This window comes from Mustela nigripes, chromosome 3, assembly GCF_022355385.1.
Source record: "Mustela nigripes isolate SB6536 chromosome 3, MUSNIG.SB6536, whole genome shotgun sequence".
Taxonomy (NCBI): Eukaryota; Metazoa; Chordata; class Mammalia; order Carnivora; family Mustelidae; genus Mustela; species Mustela nigripes.
In genome coordinates, this window is record NC_081559.1 from 129200813 (window position 1) to 129221172 (window position 20360).

Consider the following 20360-nt stretch of genomic DNA (forward strand, 5'->3'; position numbering starts at 1 on the left):
GTGTTTTGTTGTTGTTATTTATTGTTTGTGTTTATTATCTGTGACTGTCTCTTATGGCTATGTTCTTGGAATAAAAACTCCAAAAAGGACAGAGGGGGTGATATAAAATTTAAATTTCCCTCCCAGCCCCTAACCCAGGGTATTGTCAATTTCCCTCCCAAGAGGCAATAGTGGATATCCATTCGCAGGTAACCTTCTGAGAAATACTATGTGCACACAGTACCAGTGAGTAATTGAATTAAGCTACATATTTTTAAAAAGCCTAAATAACAGTTATTTAGAAGTAGGGATTTGTTTTTCTCTCATTCAAGAGGAATCTGGAGGCAGGCACAGCAGGCCAATAATGCTAGCTCCATGGACATCAGAGACTCAGGCTCTTTATCTTTCTTCCTCATTATTCTTGGGACACAATTTTCACCCTGAAAGGCAGTTCATGATCACAATATGGTGGCTACAGTGAAATCAATCACAACAACATTCCAGCCAAAAAGAAGGAAGAACAAAAGGGCATGCCTCCCGGCAGCTAGGTCCTTTTAAAGAGATTTTAAAGTCCCATACCACATCTAATTGACTAGCCCTCCGAGGGGATAGATTTTAAGCTGGGCATTTTGCCACTCCCAAACATTGGAGTTCTGTTGGTAAAGAATAAAGGGAGAATAAACATGGAAGAGGCAACGAGCAATCTACTACAACATACAAACCAATAAGAATATATATTCTCTTCTTCCACATTTTTTAAACAAATGGTGGCATATTATAAATATCCACATTGTTTTTTATTCTAGCTACTGCATTTATTAAGTTTTAGTAGGACCAAAGCCAAAGGATCGAACCTGGAGCTGATTCCTCCGAGAGACAGGTTCTGCCTGACCCCAGCTGCTCATAATAACAGTTGCTTTTTTCACTCCTTATTGCTCAAACAGCAGTCTGCAAACCACCAGGATCTTGCTAGAAATGCAATATCTAAGGCTCCACCTTAAATCTACCTGATTCAGAATTTGCAGTTTAACAAAATCCCATAAAATGTGTATGTGCATTTAAGTTAGAGAAGTAGTGAGTACCTTACCCCCTTCTACCACCCCAGTTTAGAGAGAACCAAGATTGGTAGTATGTTAAGAGCCCTCTCCCAAATAGCTCTTAGGGTCTGGAAGCAATTCCATGTTCTAAGATGGATAGCTGATAAGAGCCTTGTACAAATGACGGCCAGTGTGTCAACTGTATATACTTACTAATCTATTCCTAACTATGCTGTCAGTCTCAGTTCTGGTTCCTTCCTCTAATCCCTACCCCTTCTCTCCTAAACTAGAAGGAAGGTGGCTTCCAATCCCAGTTGCCTCTCTCCCTCGTTTCTAGGCTCCCTTTTCTCATGGAGCTGTTCTTGCTTCTAGTCTCCTTAACTCTTCTTAAATCTGTCCCACTGGTTTTTAATCCCTTGAGTCAAGAGCTCTGAGATGGCATCACCACCCCAAAGCCTGAATGCTGGCTTTCATTGCTTTCTTGAATGAGGACAACCTCAGCTAGTAACAATAGTCAGGATCAGAGATGACTTTGATCCTCTCCTGAAGTTTGTTTTGGTTCTTCCTCCCCAGATCCCAGGCAGATTTTTCTCTTACTAAGTTTGTGCCAAGCCTGGACTGTCCCTGCTTGCTCTCTTTTACCCAAGGAGATATCAACATAACACCAATAAGGACCACGCTGCTAATGTCAAAGAGTGACTTGTTGCTGAGTCCTACCATTAACCTAGAGTCTTTTGGTCTCTGCTGCCACAGTAAGAACTGCTTGTGGATGCTGTGGCCAGGCTGAGAAACAGTGGTGGATTAACTGGACCCAGCAGGGATGACGATGTGGGAGCCTGGCGGAACCTAACACTTACAGTCAACGTGGAACGTAGTGCCAATACTATGGGAATGTGGACGGATAAAAAGGCCATTAGATTTGACAAAATGTAGGCTGCTAACCTTTAAAAGAGCAGTCTCAGCAGAAAAGTAGGGCCAGAAGCCAAATTGCAGTGAATTAAGGAAGAAATGCAAAGCAAAGGAAAGGCAGCAGCTGATAAAAACATTCATTTCAAAAATTTGTGGGTGGAAGGAAGAAGCTGTAAGACATAACAGAATCAAGTGACATTTTTGTAAGATAAGGGGAAACTAAACGTTTTTGAAGGCATAAGGGAGAGTCTGTGAAAAGAAGATATCGCAGACAAACTCCAAAGAGCAAAAGAAAGATCTTTGAAAATCAAGATAAGAAAACAACATCAGTGAAGGGGGTTGGTTATCATAAAGAGGAAAGATTCCTTACCCTCAGACACATCAAAAAGGCATAGTGGAAAAATATAGGAAGAAGATACAATGAATTGTGTCTTTGGATAGATTATTTGGTTTACTTTAACTGTCCTACACTCAACAAAGTAATAGGAAATATTAAGGAATGTGTTGAGTTAAATGTGGAACTTTCATAAAACCAAAGATTTTTATTGTAGGAAAAGCTTATGGAACAATCTATTAATGTACTCTCTTCATCTGAAGAGATGGGAACCCGTGAATGAGTAAGATAAACCTATTTGCCAAAATGGGTTTAAAGGAGTCTAGTGGCTGTCAGGATTTGAGGCTGTCTGGAAGAATCCCAGAGATGAAGACAGAATTTGCCAAGTAAATGAAGCCAAAGCTAAGGCTGAAGCCAAGGGTAACTTGAGAATGGAGATGAAAGCCAAAGTTGCAGCTGAAGCAGTTCAATGTAATTTATTTGTAGGACCTGAGCATTATAGTTCTACTTTACTTTGTGACCCAAGAGCGGGGACAAGAAAATGAGAAGCAAAAGTGATAGCGGGTTGGGGCTTAGTGTGGTCTGTTGCTGAACAAGAAGGAAGGAGACCCTATGGCTGTAGGAGCACAGTATGAATGACTTGCTCAGTCAGTGGGGAACCTCTAATAAAACGAGCATCTTCATTTCAGATCTTGCCCGGTGAGTGCAGATCTTGCCCAGTTTGAACCGTGTCAAAAGCATAGACCTTTGCAGACTGAAGATCTGTGATTGATTCCAGACTCTACTAGTAGCTCGATATGTAACCAGAAGCAAGTTATTCAGATTTTTGGGCTCCTCATTCATAGAAGAGTGATAATAATACTCACCTCACGAATATGTTGTGAAAATTAAGTTACCAAGAAATTAGCACTAAGTACTAGCCCTGGTAAATACTCAAAATGTGGCTACAAATTGTTCCATTGGTCTCTTCTTCTAATGAGATGTAAATATGCATGATATGTAAGTGGATATAATCTGTCTTGAAGTATTAGATTATTACTATAAAAATACAGTATAATATATGCCATCTAGATATTCTCTAGAATTCTCTGTAATGAATGAAATCATTCTCTCAGCTCACCCTCACACCATGTAAAAAAGTAGAGCGCCATTCAAACTTAGTAGGGAACATATACTTTCTGTAATGATTCTGAAGGAGATAGCCTTGGGGGACCTTGAATGCCATCTTAAGATGCCATATATTTTTTTAAGTTTTACTTGTTTATTTGACAGAGAGATATCAGAAGTAGGCAGAGAGGCAGGCAGGCAGGGGCGGGGGAGCAGACTCCCTGCTGAGCAGAAAGCCAGATCAAGGGCTCAATCCCAGGACCCTGGGATCATGACCTGAGCCGAAGGCAGAAGCTTAACCCACTGAGCCACCCAGGCACCACAAGATGCCATATTTTTAAAGCTTATTGAACACCATTCGCTCCCACTGAGTGTATATGGCACCAGAGCTTCCTCCCACACACTTGCTACCTTTCAGGGCAGAGTAGGGAGACCCAGCTCGAACTACCATTGAACCAATGCCTTCCTCCTGGGTTGTCCACACAGCAGAACAGTTTTAGTCTGATTACTGATGAAGTAGAACTAAAACAGGAATCAGTAGTCCAACATAATGCCAACTATTCTCATCCTTAAATACCTGAAATAGAAGCAGAAGTGCCATTTCATTTCACTCACAACTACATAAATAGTATAACCTATTTTTAAGGATATTTATGAGTATAGTATATCTACAGAGATTTTTTAAAAGTGTAAATTAGATCTTTAAGCATCTAGAAATCTCACTGGCTCCTAAAGTAAAATATTTTAAACCAAACAACAACAACAACAACAAAGATTGAAAAAATTGTTTTTAAACTACCTTCTTTCAGTCTTACCCTCCTTATCCAGCCAAAATGTCTCTCAAGAGACACTGAAGGTACATGAAAGGGGTACAAAAAGACTCAATATGCTCTAGTAAGCTAGACAGAAGATTCAAAACAAGTCCTAAGGAAAGAGGTTTGAGTTGTCAGTGAATTCAGTAGCTCAAGATGAGAAAAGGGAACTGAAGGTCAAACAGGCAAGTCTGAGGTCAGTCTGGGTAGATGCAGGAGGAGGGGAAGGCTCCTGCCCAAGCCCAGCTTTTACTCCAATTTCCTGAACCTGATTCCCATTTGAAAGGTCAGGTGAAAGGAAGAGGCAGAGCTCCGTGCACCCTGGCTTATTTAGGACTCCGCAGAGCCAGGAAGACATGTAGGCTCACCCGAGACTTCACCCGTCACATTCTGACCCTGTCACAAAAACAACTCTTTATCACCAAACTCCACTTAGAAGAATCTTTACATATTCAAAAATTCTGAGTTTACATTTAGGATTGTAAAGCAGCTAAAAGCCAGATGAAGTTTTCCTTAATAGAAACATTTTTCTTCAGATTACCTCATGACACTTGGGTACTGTAACCTTACCCAACTATTCACACGATATCATTGAAGAATTACTGAAATTGACAGTGAACATTTGGAAAAGTCCTAGGTAAAATGATCTACCTGAAAAGGTACATTTGTTTATTTGTTTGCTGTTTAAATAATGGTCTTATTCTTCAAACAACTTGCCACCAGAAATGCACAGTCTGACAACTACGCTCTGCGAATCAGAGTAACATTTGTGTCCTCTACGATATTGCTGAGCTGGCTTGTGCAAAGGGTCTGCATCACAAAAGCATGTCATTAAAAGGCTTATCTTCCTTGGTAGAAGCCAGCAACCCATTTGTTTTCCATTTTGACTGTCTATACAAGTGCTTCCTATACACGTAAGGGCAATAAATCCCCAAAGCCCGAATAAATGCGGTGCTGTTGCTGTTGTGCATTTTTATGGTCATCGTGGAGAAAACAACTTATTTCCATATTCATTGATTCATTTGGAGCCCAGCGTGCCAGTGGGACTCTTAGGAGATTGAACCAAATGTCTTCAAATAATTTCAGGCTTCAGTTGGCATAGGGCACTTCCATAAACAGACATAACTCTAATTCTGGATTCCTGAAGGAAACGTAGGGACAGCTTGACTAAAAACAAAAAGAAGTTAGGACTCACTAGGATTCACAGCCTCCCCAGAGTGATCCACATAAATAAAAAACCAGTTCCTCCTCTGACTTCTTCCCCTGAAGATCCCAAGATCCTAGACTTCTATTCTGCTGGGCACGCAAGAGAAAGCAGATGGGCGTGGGTGACAGTTGCACAAAAAGGCCCTCCCGGGAGTCATAGAGAAAGAAATGTGTCCACACAGCACTGTGAGATGAGACTGTCCACCAGCTGCCTGTTCTTCAGTCCCAGGGATTCTTTGATCACTCCCTAGGAAGGAAGGATATGCCTGCTGTCCAGTCCAAAACTCAGGGTGAGCCATGGCACAAAGCTGAACCCCTACCCCCTTCTAGAAGAGAAAGTCAGAAGATTCTCTACTACACTAGACTAGGAAACAACCATGTGTTGTGTGTCTGGACTCTGACATACCTCCAGGGCATGCTGAAGTCAGGCTTGCTGTGAGAGTTGAAGCATTACCATCCATCATGACAACCATTATATCACTTCAATCAGGTGGCTGAAAAATTCTTACTCCATTGTATTATTTCTCCTTCCTTCATTGAAGGAAGTAGTGTGCATTTGGGAACACATTAGCTACCTTCAATATACTTGAACTGTTTGGTTTCATATAAACCCAACCAAGAGTTAAGTCATCAGTGAAAAGAGCTTAATATCCCATTTCTTTCTACATGTTTATGTCCTATCCATCTTCCCAAGATGGTACAATCACTGGCTTGTACTTGTGTTTATTACATGACCCAGACATTATCACAGCAAAGCAGAAAAATCTATGGAACCTATCAAATCAGGATAACAGGTGCTGATGCACACAGGCAGAGCTGGTTTTACGTCAGCTGAGTAACAGGGTAACTGGTGTGGAAATTTCAGGGCTGCTAATGTGCTGGAATTCTGAAATTCATCTCCTTCATTCTAGCCATACTGGTTTCCTTCCCACACTTTGCTTTGACATCCATGCTTCCCATCATTGCCTTGTTCAAAACCATTTAAAAAGTACCTTCTTTGTACGAGGCAAAATACTAAGTTTCAGAACTTAGTCAAGCAAAGTCAAGTTGAGAAAAAGTTTTCACGTTGAAAGAGCCTGGCAGTTGAGACAAACATGCAAATTGATAAAACGGGCCTCCATGAAAGAACCCGAGGATGTGCCAAAGAAGTAGAAGGAGTAGATCTTCTCCCTGAAGGAACCAGGGCAGGACTCTGGGGATGTGGACTTGGCATCAGCTCCCAGAGGAGTCCTGCCTTCAAAAACCTACTGGGAAGAGAACAAATGGATGCATAGCTCTGACTCAAAGTGATATTGGGAACTGCCATTAGAGATACAAAAACAAAGTACTGAGAAGGTTCAGACTAGAGGTGTTTTCATGGGAGAGATCAAAGAAAGTGATGTTTACAACAGGGCTTAAAGGATGAGAGTGTCTGTGCAAGCAGAGATGTGAGACTGGGTTAGGGGGTTGTGAGCAAGCGAAGAATGGGATATGCCTGGGAGCTGGAGCACAGCTCATGCCAGAGAATTGTGGGGAATAAGCCTTGAAAGCCAAGTTGAGGCAGGATTATAGAGGACTTGGAAGCAGATAAAAGTGATGTGTGCTTGGATAGACAAATAATCTTTGTTTTCCGTTACCCCCAAATTGTGAATCATGATTTAAAAAAAAAAAAACGTATTCCTCTTGGAAAACAAACGTGCTGTATTAATGTCTCTCTTTAAAAACAAACAAAAACAAAACCAAACAAACAAATTAAAAACACTAAACTAAAGCTGAGACAAACGAACAAAAAAACTACATTGACCTCACATCTTTTTCCAGCTACTATTCCTTTCTCTATTCTCCTTTTCCAAAACTCCTTGAAAGAATTGTTGACATCCTATTTTCTCTTGAACCCACTCTGGTCAAACTTTTGCCCCATTTTCCACCTGAACAACTCCCATCAAGGTCATCCATGTGCTCCACACTACCCAGTCTAGCGGTCAAGGCTCATGTTCATTGTCCTTAACTTACCAGAGACCTTTGGCATGGTTGATTGCCCTTGGTTTTGGGGGCCGGGGGGCAGAGGGAGATGGAAAGAGACAGAATCTCAAGCAGACTTCACATCCAGTGTGGAGCCCAATGCAGGGCTCAATCTCCTGACCATGAGATCATGACCTGAGCCAAAATCAAGAATTGGACGCTTAACTGAGTCACCCAGGCACCCCACCCTTGCTTTCTTATGTCATTGTACTGAATTCTTAAGTCACTGAAAAGGTCAAGACTGTTCAGTCTCTTTACGGATTCTTGGTTTCTCCCCAAACCCTAAATGTCAAAATATTCCAGAACTTCATCTTTTAACCCGTTTCTCTAACTTCACTCATTTCCTTATTGTGATATAGCTTTAAATACCATCTATAGATACATTGATAACTCCCACATTTATAATCAGTCTACCTGATCAGTTTCTCAGGATCGTGTTTTCAGCAAACAACCTTTAGGGATGAGGTCACTGCTCCCCCATCCTACCCCAACAAGGAGTAGGCTTGCTTCCCTTTGCTGTAAAAGTAGCTAAACGCTCCTCTCCTGTAACGGAACCCATTATATGTGCAGGGGTCCATCATGGCCCAAGGAGAACGCCTCAGAGATATAAAGTTGATGCTGGCTGCTGAGCTCTAAGTAATAAAGTCCTTTGTCTCTGACCCAGCATCCATGAAACAGTAACAGGCTAACTTGCTAGCTTATAGAGTCAATCCCAAATGCTGCACAGTTCTTAATATTAAGTACTTATGCTTCCTTTTATAAGCAACTTAACACTTTAACCCAAATAAATTATATATAGAAGGGTTTACTCCCAAATGTTCAAGTTTATGACTTTCATAAGGATAAAGCTCTACACAGAATGAAGTGTTTGACAGAAATGTTTTCTCCCTCCTCCTATGGATGGCTTTGGCCAAGACCTTTACAGAATTATTTTGGATTTGAGGAAAAATTGACTAACAAAGAACATTTTAGAACCTGGTACTGTGTAGAGAAACTTCTGGCATTCCTTAAGGAATCTCTTAAACTTTAATGCTTAAATGTTGATGCGAATGCTGAGAAATTTAGGAAGGTAGTTGGGAAGTTATTTTTGATCAAGGATCCTTTTAGCTTCCCTCAAATCCACCGATTCGTTCACCCTAAGCCAGGGCCCGTACAAGCTCTTCTGAGTTCCTTAGATGAGATTTTTCATCCATCTGCTGCATCTGAAAGTGATCCCTTAAGACAGTCATACTTCTAGAGACGACTCATTTCTCTGATTCATTCTTAATGAAGATCCACAACTAGCAGGACACATAGCCAGTGGCTCTCATCCTAATTTCTACATGTGTGAAACTAAATCCTGCCAACCCTTATGTAAGGCCTGTAGGCCAAAACAAATCAATCTCATAGACAAATCCTACTTGCAAAAACGACTCAATCTCTTACACAAGAAGTGGTGTTGGAATCTAGTCTTAATGTCATTTGCATTCATTTACTATGTCAAAAAAGATGGGATCTATGCAGTCAGAATTCGCAGTACTTGGAGAAAATCATTTAAGTGTTCTAACTATAGAGAATGGATGGCTTTAGTGGGAGAGAAGTGTCTTTAAAATTACTGACTCCTTCAAAACTATATTAAAAGCAGACATAATCGGGACTATCCTGGTATTATTTACTTTATGTGTCTTTGCTGTTGGCAAGAATGCACGTTATTCCATTTCTTGGAGATAAGCAGAACCACAGGGACTATTTCAACTCATATTCTTGGAAACCAAGAACTATACAACAGTCAGCCGTCAACAAATTGGTGATTAACATGATGTCTAGACAGGTTCTCATGAGAATAACATTATTAATTAAGCAGCAGTTTGGTTAATCATGATAGCAAGAGTAATTTTTGGAATAAATATTTTATTAGTGTGCCCATCAATAAAGCAAAAGTAAAAGAATATATGTTAATTAATTCATTTGTTGTAACATTGAGATTAAGGCTGGCAATTTCTGTTTGAAGGCCCAGAGAATGAGCTAATATTTTTAGTGTGGCATGTCTTTATCTCACTGCTTCAGCTAATGGTACTGTATATTTCAATTACCTAGCCAAAATTCCTTTCTTGTCATCTATCAAGATATTATTAAGCTCCATTAGTGAATAACTGAACTTGACAAATTTTCTGTTGCTATACATTTATCTGTTCTTTTAAAACCGGGTGTCTCCCGTTTCATCAGTAACAAAAACTTCACTGAATGAGGAAAGATAGTGAGCTGTAACTATAATTAAGACCCCTATTTTACTTTCCATCAGTCAAAAGACTCATTTGGAAAAGAAGTAAATATACTGGCCACTTCTCTTCAGTACACAGACAATAAATCTTTCCAGAAAATACAGTTTACCTGGTATTTTTGGTATAACTCATAGCACTAAAATTACAAGGAAGAAATATAAGGCAATAAAATTAAGTAAAAAAAATTTTTTCTTAAAAAATTATTCAGGTGAATAATTCAGGTGCTCTCTTTTATCTCTATAAAAGAACATCTGAGAAAGCTTCCAGGTTGGTGAACACTTAGGGATTTGTGGTGCACTCAAGAGAGCATGGGAGCTCTGCACTTTTCCCCCACACCTTGCCTCATACATTGCTTTCATCTAGCTATTCCTGAATTATATCCTTTTCTAATAAACCAGTAATTAACAGGAGACCACAAGTTATATAAGGACCTGAAGAACATCCTGAGTGCAGTGAAAGTGTGCATGAAATTTCAAAGGGAACTTCAGAAAGCCTACAGGAGATCAACAGCAGTGAGTGGGACAGTCATGAGAACCCCATGACCACTGCAGGGAATAATGACCTCCTTTAGGAAGACTACGAAGAGAAATGAACTGACCAGGCTTTGAGAATCATGGAAAACTATGTAGTTTCATTCAGCGAGATGAAGAAAAGAATTGCTAAGTGGATTGGAAACTCATGGATGGAGACCATGCCCAGCACCACCTGGAAGTGATGCATTATGCAAGAAGAAAGAGGAGGGCAGTGTGGCCAGGCTGAAGAAGAGTTCATCAAAGTCCAGACTGTGTTTAAAGCTAACTGCAGGGGCACCTGGATGGCTCAGTGGGTTAAGCCTCTGCCTTCAGCTCAGGTCGTGATCTCAGGGTCCTAGGATCGAGTCCCATACTGGGCTCTCTGCTCAGCAGGGAGCCTGCTTCCCTTTCTCTCTCTTTGCCTGCCTCTCTGCCTACCTGTGATCTCTCTCTGTCAAATAAATAAATAAAATCTTAAAAAAAAAAAAAAAAGCTAACTGCAGTTGTTGCAGTCTGAACCAGGAACCACTAAAGGAGCTGCCTATTCTTTATAATAATGTTATAGCCTGTGACCATCTTCCAAAACATTTCTAAGTTGAGGGACATCTACGGGGAAATGAACAAATTCAACCACAATTTCTGTGAGGTAATGAACAAGCTGGAGAAGCAGAATTCCAAGAGTCTCGCTGGTGAAGGGACCATCAACCAGCAACAGATGCTCTTTGGTAGTCTCTTCCTTGGTTCCAACACCTACAGTTCTAGCCCTCTTAGCTCACCAGTCCCTCTGCATTTTCCTGAAAGAGTGGGATGAAATCCACTCCAGCAAGTGAAGAAGAACTAGCATCTGAGCCTGCCCCGTGTAGACAGTCTGGAGGTGAATTCCAGATTCAGGTTCTTCATCTGCAGGCTAGTCACAAACCCTAGATAGATTGTTCTCTGTATTGAGCTTCACTCTTTGACACAGGGACTATCAGAAACATTTCCTTTCCGAATGTTATTTTATAAGGGGGAGGTGGGGATAGACTTCAACAAGAGAGAGAAGTAAGACACAGACTGTATGGCCACTAATTAGGTATGTATTTGTTATCAAAGTACTCAAGAGTAATTTTAGACTCGATGGGATGGATTCATAATTCTGTCCTCCAGGAACTGCTGTGTCTCCAGCTCCACAAAGTAAGAACTGCCTTTTCAGTATGATAAGTACAGAAAACAACATGAAAAGGTAGAAAGCCTACACTTTGGCACCTGCATTTATTTAACCACTAGTAGCCAAAGTACAAATTATCTCTTCAATGTCATTGTATGATTAATGACCTCAAAGTTAATGCATTTTCTTATGGTATAATTAACAAAACAATTTAGTATTTAAATAGAATTTATAGTCTCAGAGCATTTCAAATAATTAAGTAGATGATTGGTATTTAATTTACAATTAACATATTTTGATTCCTTTTATAGCCATAAAATTGGCTATTAAATAGTAAATAAATAAATGGCGACTAGATATTAAAATAGTTGTAGTAATAATGAGTGCTACTACAAATTGTTCTTTAAATAGTCCAAACTTAAAAATATATGTTCTGAATAATTTGAGGTCATTTTAAAAGTATGAGAACTGGAAATCCCAAGTCAAAAGCTAAGTCAAATATCTAGAAAATATTTCCCATTCCTGTGTACTGTTTTATAAAGTTATAGCAGCTAAGCAGTAATAGAAAAGCTCTTTAAAATCACAGCTATTTTGGGGGCACCTGGGTGTCTCAGTGGGTTAAGCCTCTGCCTTCAGCTCAGATCATGATCTCAGAGTCCTGGGATGCAGCCCCGAATCAGACTCTCTGCTCAGTGGGGAGCCTGCTTTTCCCCTTTCTCTTCCTGCCTCTCTGCCTGCTTGTTCTCTCTCTCTCTGTCAAATAAATAATCTTTTAAAAATAAAATAAAATCACAGCTGTTTTTTAAAAACAAGATTTTTTTCCTATTAAGATTCACAGACATCATTACTATATACTCTTAATCTTTATTTTATTGGATTATATAGGCTCTTCAGTTCTGGATATTTGACATTGATTCTTAACGTATTTTTTTTTCTCTTTTGCAGTTGGTTGGTTTTGTGTATGCCTGTTATGTGATCAGTATTTTCATGGAAGAAGAGGACACCTGTAAGTACTATTATAGCTACTTGTGGCTTTATTTTGGGTAAGCTATAGCTTCCAAAGTGAATCATTGGAGGACTATGAAAGCTTTCATAGCTGGAATTTAAAATGACTGAATGAAGCCCAGTAAAGTCACAATCAAACGTTTGCAAACAGAACTGCTCACAAAGAACATGACACTAAGGTTTGAAACTCTCAATCCCTACTGTATGTGTGGCTGCCCAGAGTCGTGGAGATCTACAGATTGTTGTCATACCATGTCATAGTAACTTTTCTCCAAAGATCTAAACATAACGTGGAATAGAAAATTGGGGATTATATTATCCATGATCCATCTTAAGTATGCTACTGAAGAATTTTGACATCTGACTGATAACAATAACATCAATACAGTACATCATAGCAAGAATTCTAGCAATGCAAATTGTATAAAATGCTCCACAAAACTAAAAATAACAACCTTCAAGGTGAGATGTAAAAAAAAAATTTTTTAAAGAAATGCCATAAAATAAAAAAAAAAGAAATGCCATAAAATAACTAATAGGATGCTAAAAAGCTAAGTATTCATGTTTCAGCAGAATACTACCAATGAAATAAAAGACAGAGAGGACCTGACATTACCTGGGCAGAGGTTTAGCAACATATGCCAAAAGCCCACTGATGCATAAGGCACATTTCGGTGCAACTGTTATGAGCTCATGTGATACCAAGGAAAATTTTACTTTATTTTTAAAAAATAAGTCATTATTAGATAAACAAATCACATCCACCTATCTCAAAGTTTCAGTTATATCATTGCAGTTACTGTCTGGGTTATAAAGTTGACCTTTTAAAAAAAAACAAGGATGAGTGTCCTGTTAGCCATGGTGACCTCTTTCTAGAGCATAACTCCAAAGGGGTCTGATGAATGCTTCCCACAGTACATGAGCTGGAATCCATGTGAGGATTTATTTAACCAACTGGAAGAAATATGGGACCCTGAGATTAAATTCTCAGGTAGTGAAAATGTGTGAACATACTGCATTCTATCTTTTACACTGGCTTAGGGGTATTTTTTTTTTTTTAAATACTAGATGAACCAGAAAGTTTTTTGACATTTCAGAAGTGCAGTTGTAATGACAGCACTTCCCACTCTGAGGTTAACGTCAGAACGTATATTTTCAGGAGTTCCATTAGTAGCTTTCCAATCTGACATAGTTAACCCACAGAAAATTAGCAGCAGGTTTCCAACCTACAGCTGAGATAGGCTGTATCTCCAAAAACATGAGACCTAAAGGAAATTATTAGAATAAACACTTCAAAAAAACAAAAACTAAAACAAAAACACTGCCTGATAAATCCCAACTGAATCCCTTATAAAGTAAGTTTGAATCAGTACCAAAAGTGCCTGTTTCTTGTTCTCCTCACTGAACTCAGAGGCTTTCATTCTCCAGATTACTGTATTGTGCGAGAAGAGGCAGATTCATCAATAATGTTTTCTCAAATAAAATTAAGAACAAAAAAAATAATGTTTTCTCCATTAGAATAAATATATACAGGACTTTTCCTTGAGGCTTGTGATTTTAAGCAAACCTTGGAAATCCCAAATGACATGCAAAAGAAAAGGCTCATCTACACTGGGTAAAGGATTTATTTTGACCTTCTGTCAGTCTTCTTTCAAAGTAATAATGTCGGTGGCTATGGATTGTATTGCTACTGGCAGATATTATAGTGCTGTTGACTTTGATGTCTTTAATTAGCTTACATTTTTCTGTAGAAATCTCTGAATCAGTTATTAGAATGCTCCTCAAACTGGCATTCACGCAGCTGCTGGAAGTCTATGCTATTAATGGTTTAATTCCAGTGTTTGTTAGGAGGGCCACGCATTAAGTTACCAGGAGACATCTAGATATAGTAGTCGTGTTACCATCAATTCAAACAAAACATAGAGCCAGAAAAAGTGTGGTGGGTGCGCAAGACAAAATAAATGTGCCCTACACTGACTTGACATGATGATCTACTGGAAGAAAGACGACAGGGAGAAAGCAATCACAAACCTTTTAGTCTAATAGTTCTCAAGTGAGTGTAATTTTACATTTTTTATTGAAAGAAGTCGAAATCAAAGTGCAGTTGTAATTAAATTGTCCCAGAGTCTTCAGGAGGCAGATGTGAGCAAAAGAAATGTCTGGAAACCAATTGCAATGATCTCATAGACCAGTCCAATCTGTGCCAACACTTAGCTTTCAGGTGCAATAATGAACCACCCTTTGGATGTGACATTACCGACCCAGAGTCAAAAAGAGGTGTCTTTTGATTTTTTTCAAAATGTAAACCTACAGTGAGAAAGCAGTACTGGTAGCTTTCCAATTTGTCTAAGTATACTTCTGGAAAGCCAATTCTGAAAGGTAACTGCAAATATATAATGTAATGTCACAGTATTTTGGCAGACAATGTATCATTTATCATTTCAATTCCTATTCTAACTAATGAAAATCTCTGCATTATTCAGAATGCAAAGTTAAGCCTTGTTCTTGGACTGAAAGCTGTCTGCCAGCCTTAAAAATTAATAACAGCTACCCACTCTCTCCTCTGCACCGCCTAAGTGGTTCTATGGGACTAACATTTCAGCTGATGGACATGTCTGAAGGGTAATAAATGCTTGAGGAAACATTTATTTCCAGCCACCCATCTTCTTAGTTACCTTTTGGCCTCTTCTGCTAACTATATCTCTTCTAAAGACTCGGATTGCAGGTCAAAGACAATGAAATAAAAAGCTCAAACAGGGAAGAATGCTGTTCGATGGGGTCAGAACTTCCCATCACTCATTCCAACAAAGAAACCTATTTATAGCTCTTGTTTCATTTTTATTTCTTTTTTTAATATCTATCAATCTCTACGAACACTTTTGTGAGACCAGGGTATTTGGAATCTGTAATCACAAAAACCTGTCAACGTCTTATTTGTGAATCATCTGCTGCTGAAAATGAACTTGTAGGCTTGTTACTATCTTGTCACACTTACGAAAAAGAATGTTTTTAATTCAGGGAAGTGTGTAGGCAAGGCAAAAGATGCTGAAAAATAGCATTAACGTATATAAATATTACTTCTTCTACCGAGGATCTGTTGTGAGCATGACTGCTTCTGATACCAGTTTGTAAATTGCACCTGGGACATCGTTTTGGTCTCACAAAAGCCAGTCTGGGTTGCATACGTTGAATAGTCACAGAAAAGTATATTGACAATCCTAAGATTTAGTTTTTGAGAAGGAAATAAATCCCCCCCAGATGCAGGTTTGATAATTTACATTGAAATTCTCAAAATGACTCTTTATGCCACCATTTGACCCTTGCTAATGTACTTTTGGGGAACTTCTCATTGGAAGGAAGCATGACTCTTGGAAAAATATTCCATATTCTACTGTCCTTGAGGCTTCCTGCAGGCTGGTGTTCATGTATTTTCCTCTCTGCCCATAAATTCCTTTTAAGAGTATAAGATGATATTACCATAGCAGTGATGTGACTTGGAAATAAATAACCCTGTCTACCTTAAAAATAAAATAGTCATCAGCAAAATTCATTTCTTTGGTAACAGCAGAGGAATCGTAATTTGGGACAAGCAAATGATGGGGAACCACAGGCAAGTCCCAAGAGACAAAGGGAAAGTCGGCTGTTACTGGGTTGTAGGAGGAAATTAGGCAGGGTTATTTTAAACAAAAGTTGGCTGGAGAAGAACAAGAAAGAGTACAAAGCTGCGGCATTCCTCATTAGTTTAAGCGTGGTTAGTGCGTTGCTGGAACAGGGAGGAATCTTCCTTCTTTTTCTTAAAAATGGAAGATGAAATTCCTATGTGAATAATGTCTTCCCTTGTCAAGATAATTCTTACCTTCCTTCTTCCTGCTGATACCACAGCCTGGTGCACGCGTGAGAAGTGCCCCTTCAGCGCTTCCCTGTTCCATTTTAAAGATCTATTGATTTCTTCATTTTGAGAGAGGGGTTGGTGGGGCAGCACGGAGGGAGAGAAAGTCTGAAGCAGACTCCCTGCTGAGCTGGAGCCTGATTCCATTTTAATGGAGATTTCCTTCATTTATTTTCACAACCCTTATCTCCTCCTAAGAATTTCCCAAGGCAGGTAATGGGAGGACAATTGGGTGGTTTGGATGTTAACTTCCCAGTATCCCTTCCTGGCTCTGAAATGTTTGGAGAAGCCTTAGGGAAGGAGAGTAACCTAAAAGTGGGGCACCAAGGGAAGGAGAGAAATCAGCAGGGGATGGAGGATCCTCAGAATAGAAAACGTCCATTGTGTGAGCTTTGCAACACACAGGCATTTGAAGTGGAGGGACAGGAGAATTTGCTGAATCAGAAACAAAAATGCAGGTATGATCCTTCAGTCACAGCCAACGTTTCAAAGGAGTCAGAACATTTGTTCAATAAGCCATCGAGAATCTACTGATTCGCAGAGGATAAATTTCTTTGGGTAACTACACAGTGGGGTTGCACCCAACTAACCTCACCACAGTGTAGACTTAGAGCCTGAAGCGTCTCCCCTAATTTGATGAGAAGACTTTATCAAATAGCTACAGAATTACTAGCTAATCTTCCTACCAGAATAGATGATTGGTGAGGTCAGGATCTTTTTTTTTGTTCCTGATTTAATCCTAGAGCCTAGAAAATGCCTTGCACATAGTGATAAAGAAATGATTGCTGAATTTATAGCGCTAAATTCTCTTGGCCTAGCAACTCATTTTTAAAAATGGATTTCAAAACCCCAAGATTCTCAAATTTAATGAAATGATAGTGCCTTACATTTAAGAACTGAGTGAGATGCCTGATGCATGAACAAATATTTATGTTTGGCAAATGGCATTCCTGCATCTCTTTAATAAAATTGGATGAGTCTTAGTAATTTTGAAGGTCAAGATTCAGGGAAATGGATTAAATTTCTACTATGCCACATCAGAGCAAGAGCTTGGGTTTGTCAGTTCATGGACAAGATATCACAGAGGGAACAGGGACCTGGAAGATAGATGCACTCACAGAATGAATTCAGTTACAAAATCTGGCCGAGAGAAGAGATTCACTATCCAGAAGTTAGACCCAGCACGGTGGTGACCTCACCCAGCACCACACAGGGAAAGGTAAGGCAGGACAGAATAGGATCCCAGCTACAGTGCTGTGGTTCAGAGACAGACTTCCAGTCCTCGGGTAGGTTATCAAGACAGTCTCTCTCCATAATGGATGTGTTAATTAACTCAACAGTGAGAATCCTTTCCTAGTGTATGTATACATCAAATCACCATTTATTAAACTTTAAATATATCACAATTTTATTAGTCAATTATACCTCAATAAAGCAAAAGGAAGGAAGAAAGAAACAAAGAAAGAAAATTTTCCTCTCAAGAAGAATATCATAAATGCCCAAATACCCAAACCAGTCAATCAAGTAGGAACTCTCCACAGGGACCAGAGAGAGAAGCCCTTTTACTAGAACCAGCTCCAAAGTCAGTGCTAAAATCACCATGAAGTAGAGTCTAGACAGTTGCCCATTTTACTGAACCGGACTCTTCTAAGTCAGCCTAACTGGGGACAGTCCACAGCCATCTTCTCTAATCTCCTCATCTCCAGCCACATCTGTTTTCCTCAATCCACCAAACTCTTTCAGAGAGGCCTCTTCCCTCTGTTGACTCACTAACCTGCATACATCCTGCCCATCTCCGCTTAATTGTCTCTCCCAAAATTTAGCCACTTTCTCTCACTCTTCCCAGGCTGACTGAGGGCACCCATGATCTATTGTGAGATGCTTACATTGCACCTCTTCCTTGGAAACATTTAACATAACTGGATTTTTCCATCATCATGTCCCCAGGACCAGCCCGTTTCCTGACATAACGGACACCCTATACAATAGATAATGAGTGTTGAATGAGAAAGTATGAATAAATGGACTCAGAGGATGTTTGGGGTTTCCACTGGCAGAGACGAGGGAAAAAGTGTTTCCTTCCCTAATCTCTGTTTCCACGTGTGTGAATGACACTCCTGACACAAGCTAGAAACTTGGGCGAACTCCTTCATGCTTCTCTCACCTCCCGCATGCAGTCAGTCACCAAATGAGACATTGTCCCCTCTTTTCAAGTAACCAACAGCCCCACATGTTTGTTTGTTTTTAAAGATATATTTGAGCCAGAGAGAGAGTAGTGGGGAGGGGCAGAGGGAGAGAGAAACTCAAGCAGACTGCGCACTCAACTCAGAGCCCAATGTGGGGCTCCATCTCACAACCCTGAGACCACGACCTGAGCCGAAACTGAGAGTCAGATGTTCAACCAGTTGCACCACTCAGGCGCCCCCCTCCACACACACACACACACACACACACACACACACACACACACACGTTTTTTAACATTCTTCCCAGGGATGCCTTCTTCTCCATGCCTCAGTACACCCTAAGCCTATCTCTGAATCTGTGCTCAGGTTACATTTTAATTAACTGCATCTCCTACTTGTAGCCGGGGATTGTGTCTTACTTACTGTAGGATCCCAGGACCTGATTCAATATCTGGAACATCATAGGAAACGAGCGTGTGTTTGTCATACATTTATTTTGTTGTACACACCCCCAGGTCTTTATGTTATCTTTCGTATCTCTTTCCTCCCACCTTACAAGAATTTAAATTACCCATTCCCTGCATGACAGGAAAAAAAAAAATCTCATTAATTCACAATAAGGTATAAATTGGTTTGAGTACTTATATTCCCTGGAGATTTTCATCGGCTACTTGTCCGAAAGTTGATACCAGTAAGCAAAGAACACCTACTACCCCAGCGTAGGTTTTCATGTGCTGTGTTTCTACCTGAAATGGGATGGTGGAAATTAAATGAAGGCGGTCCTAACTCTGCCAGGATCTAGCTCTTTTCACATCAACTACTCGAATCACCTCCGAGGAGATCCCAAAGGCCCTCTGGGCTCTAACACTGCGGCTCTGTGGAAGATGTCCGAGCTGGGTGTTATCTCAAGGCACAATCAAATGCATCACATTTTTTACATTCGTTTACAAATGGTAAATACCAGCAGCTGTTGAAAACATCCTGATCTTTCTGCCTCAGACTGATAGTCGATGGAGTGTGACGCCCCTTAAAGCAAGCCCTCTACACAAATGCCTGTCACGCTCAGGGAGGCACAATCACAACTCTCTACAGGCCTGCTCCGGACAGGCTGGAGCTTCCTGGTGCTCACTGTTAGCCAGTGGCCTACCATGTGTGGCCTGCCCTTAGGTCGAGAAGGAAGAATGTGGGATCTGCCATCCAGATGGCCTGGGATGGAAGATGAGGGATTTGGGAACCAGATGTGATTATGGAGGAGCAGAGTCAAAAGTAAAAAAAAAAAAAAAAAAAAAATCCACACCCTCCTGGCACCCTAAGTGCACAGTGAGGGAAAAAAAAAATGGGCTATAAGAATTATATATGGATCCTATGCATTGGTTTTATTCTGGATTATTAGTTGGAAAATTTAGGAGCCTGGGAGAAGAGCAACGGAGAGCTTTCTGACAGGACTTCCAGTCTCCATTTTAATGCTAAATCCAGTATCCTTACCCCAGCGCTTCTCAGGGAATACACTGATCTCTCCTTGTTCCATCTGTTCCTAAGCGAGCCTGATGCTGCAGAGAACAACATGGCCACACCCACTGTCCCTGGTGCATCTTCACCATGTCCCCCGTGGGCACGCCTCTCACTCATTCTGAGTCAGCGCCTTCTCAACTTTCCTTAAAACTACAGTCTTTGAGTTCTCTATCCTCACTTCAGGGAGGAGGAAGTGGACCCCAGAGAGGTGAGGTGACTCCCACCACCCTTGTCCTCCTCCGCCCCACACTCTCGGCACAGAGACTCGACCACTAAGGCTCTGTCACAAAGAAAATGGAAGCCAAGTAGGCAGGAGTCCCTAGAAATTCCTGGAGTCTCTCTTGCATCAGGACTGTCTATATATACCCACGATTATTTTCTTCGTGACAGAAGAAGAGGGCTTCATTCCCTCCCACCTAGTCAGGCACTCTTTCCATTAATTATTCCTTCTCTCTCTCTCTCT

General features: G+C 40.3%; 1 protein-coding gene across 1 annotated transcript in view; it reads left to right on the plus strand.

Annotated features, from left to right (window-relative positions):
- Positions 1-20360, plus strand: part of NKAIN3 (sodium/potassium transporting ATPase interacting 3) — a 638062-nt gene that overhangs the window by 588195 nt on the left and 29507 nt on the right. Inside the window, exon 6 of the mRNA XM_059395511.1 lies at positions 12251-12311. Coding sequence (XP_059251494.1) covers positions 12251-12311 — 61 coding nt within the window. The remainder of the gene's footprint in view (positions 1-12250; positions 12312-20360) is intronic.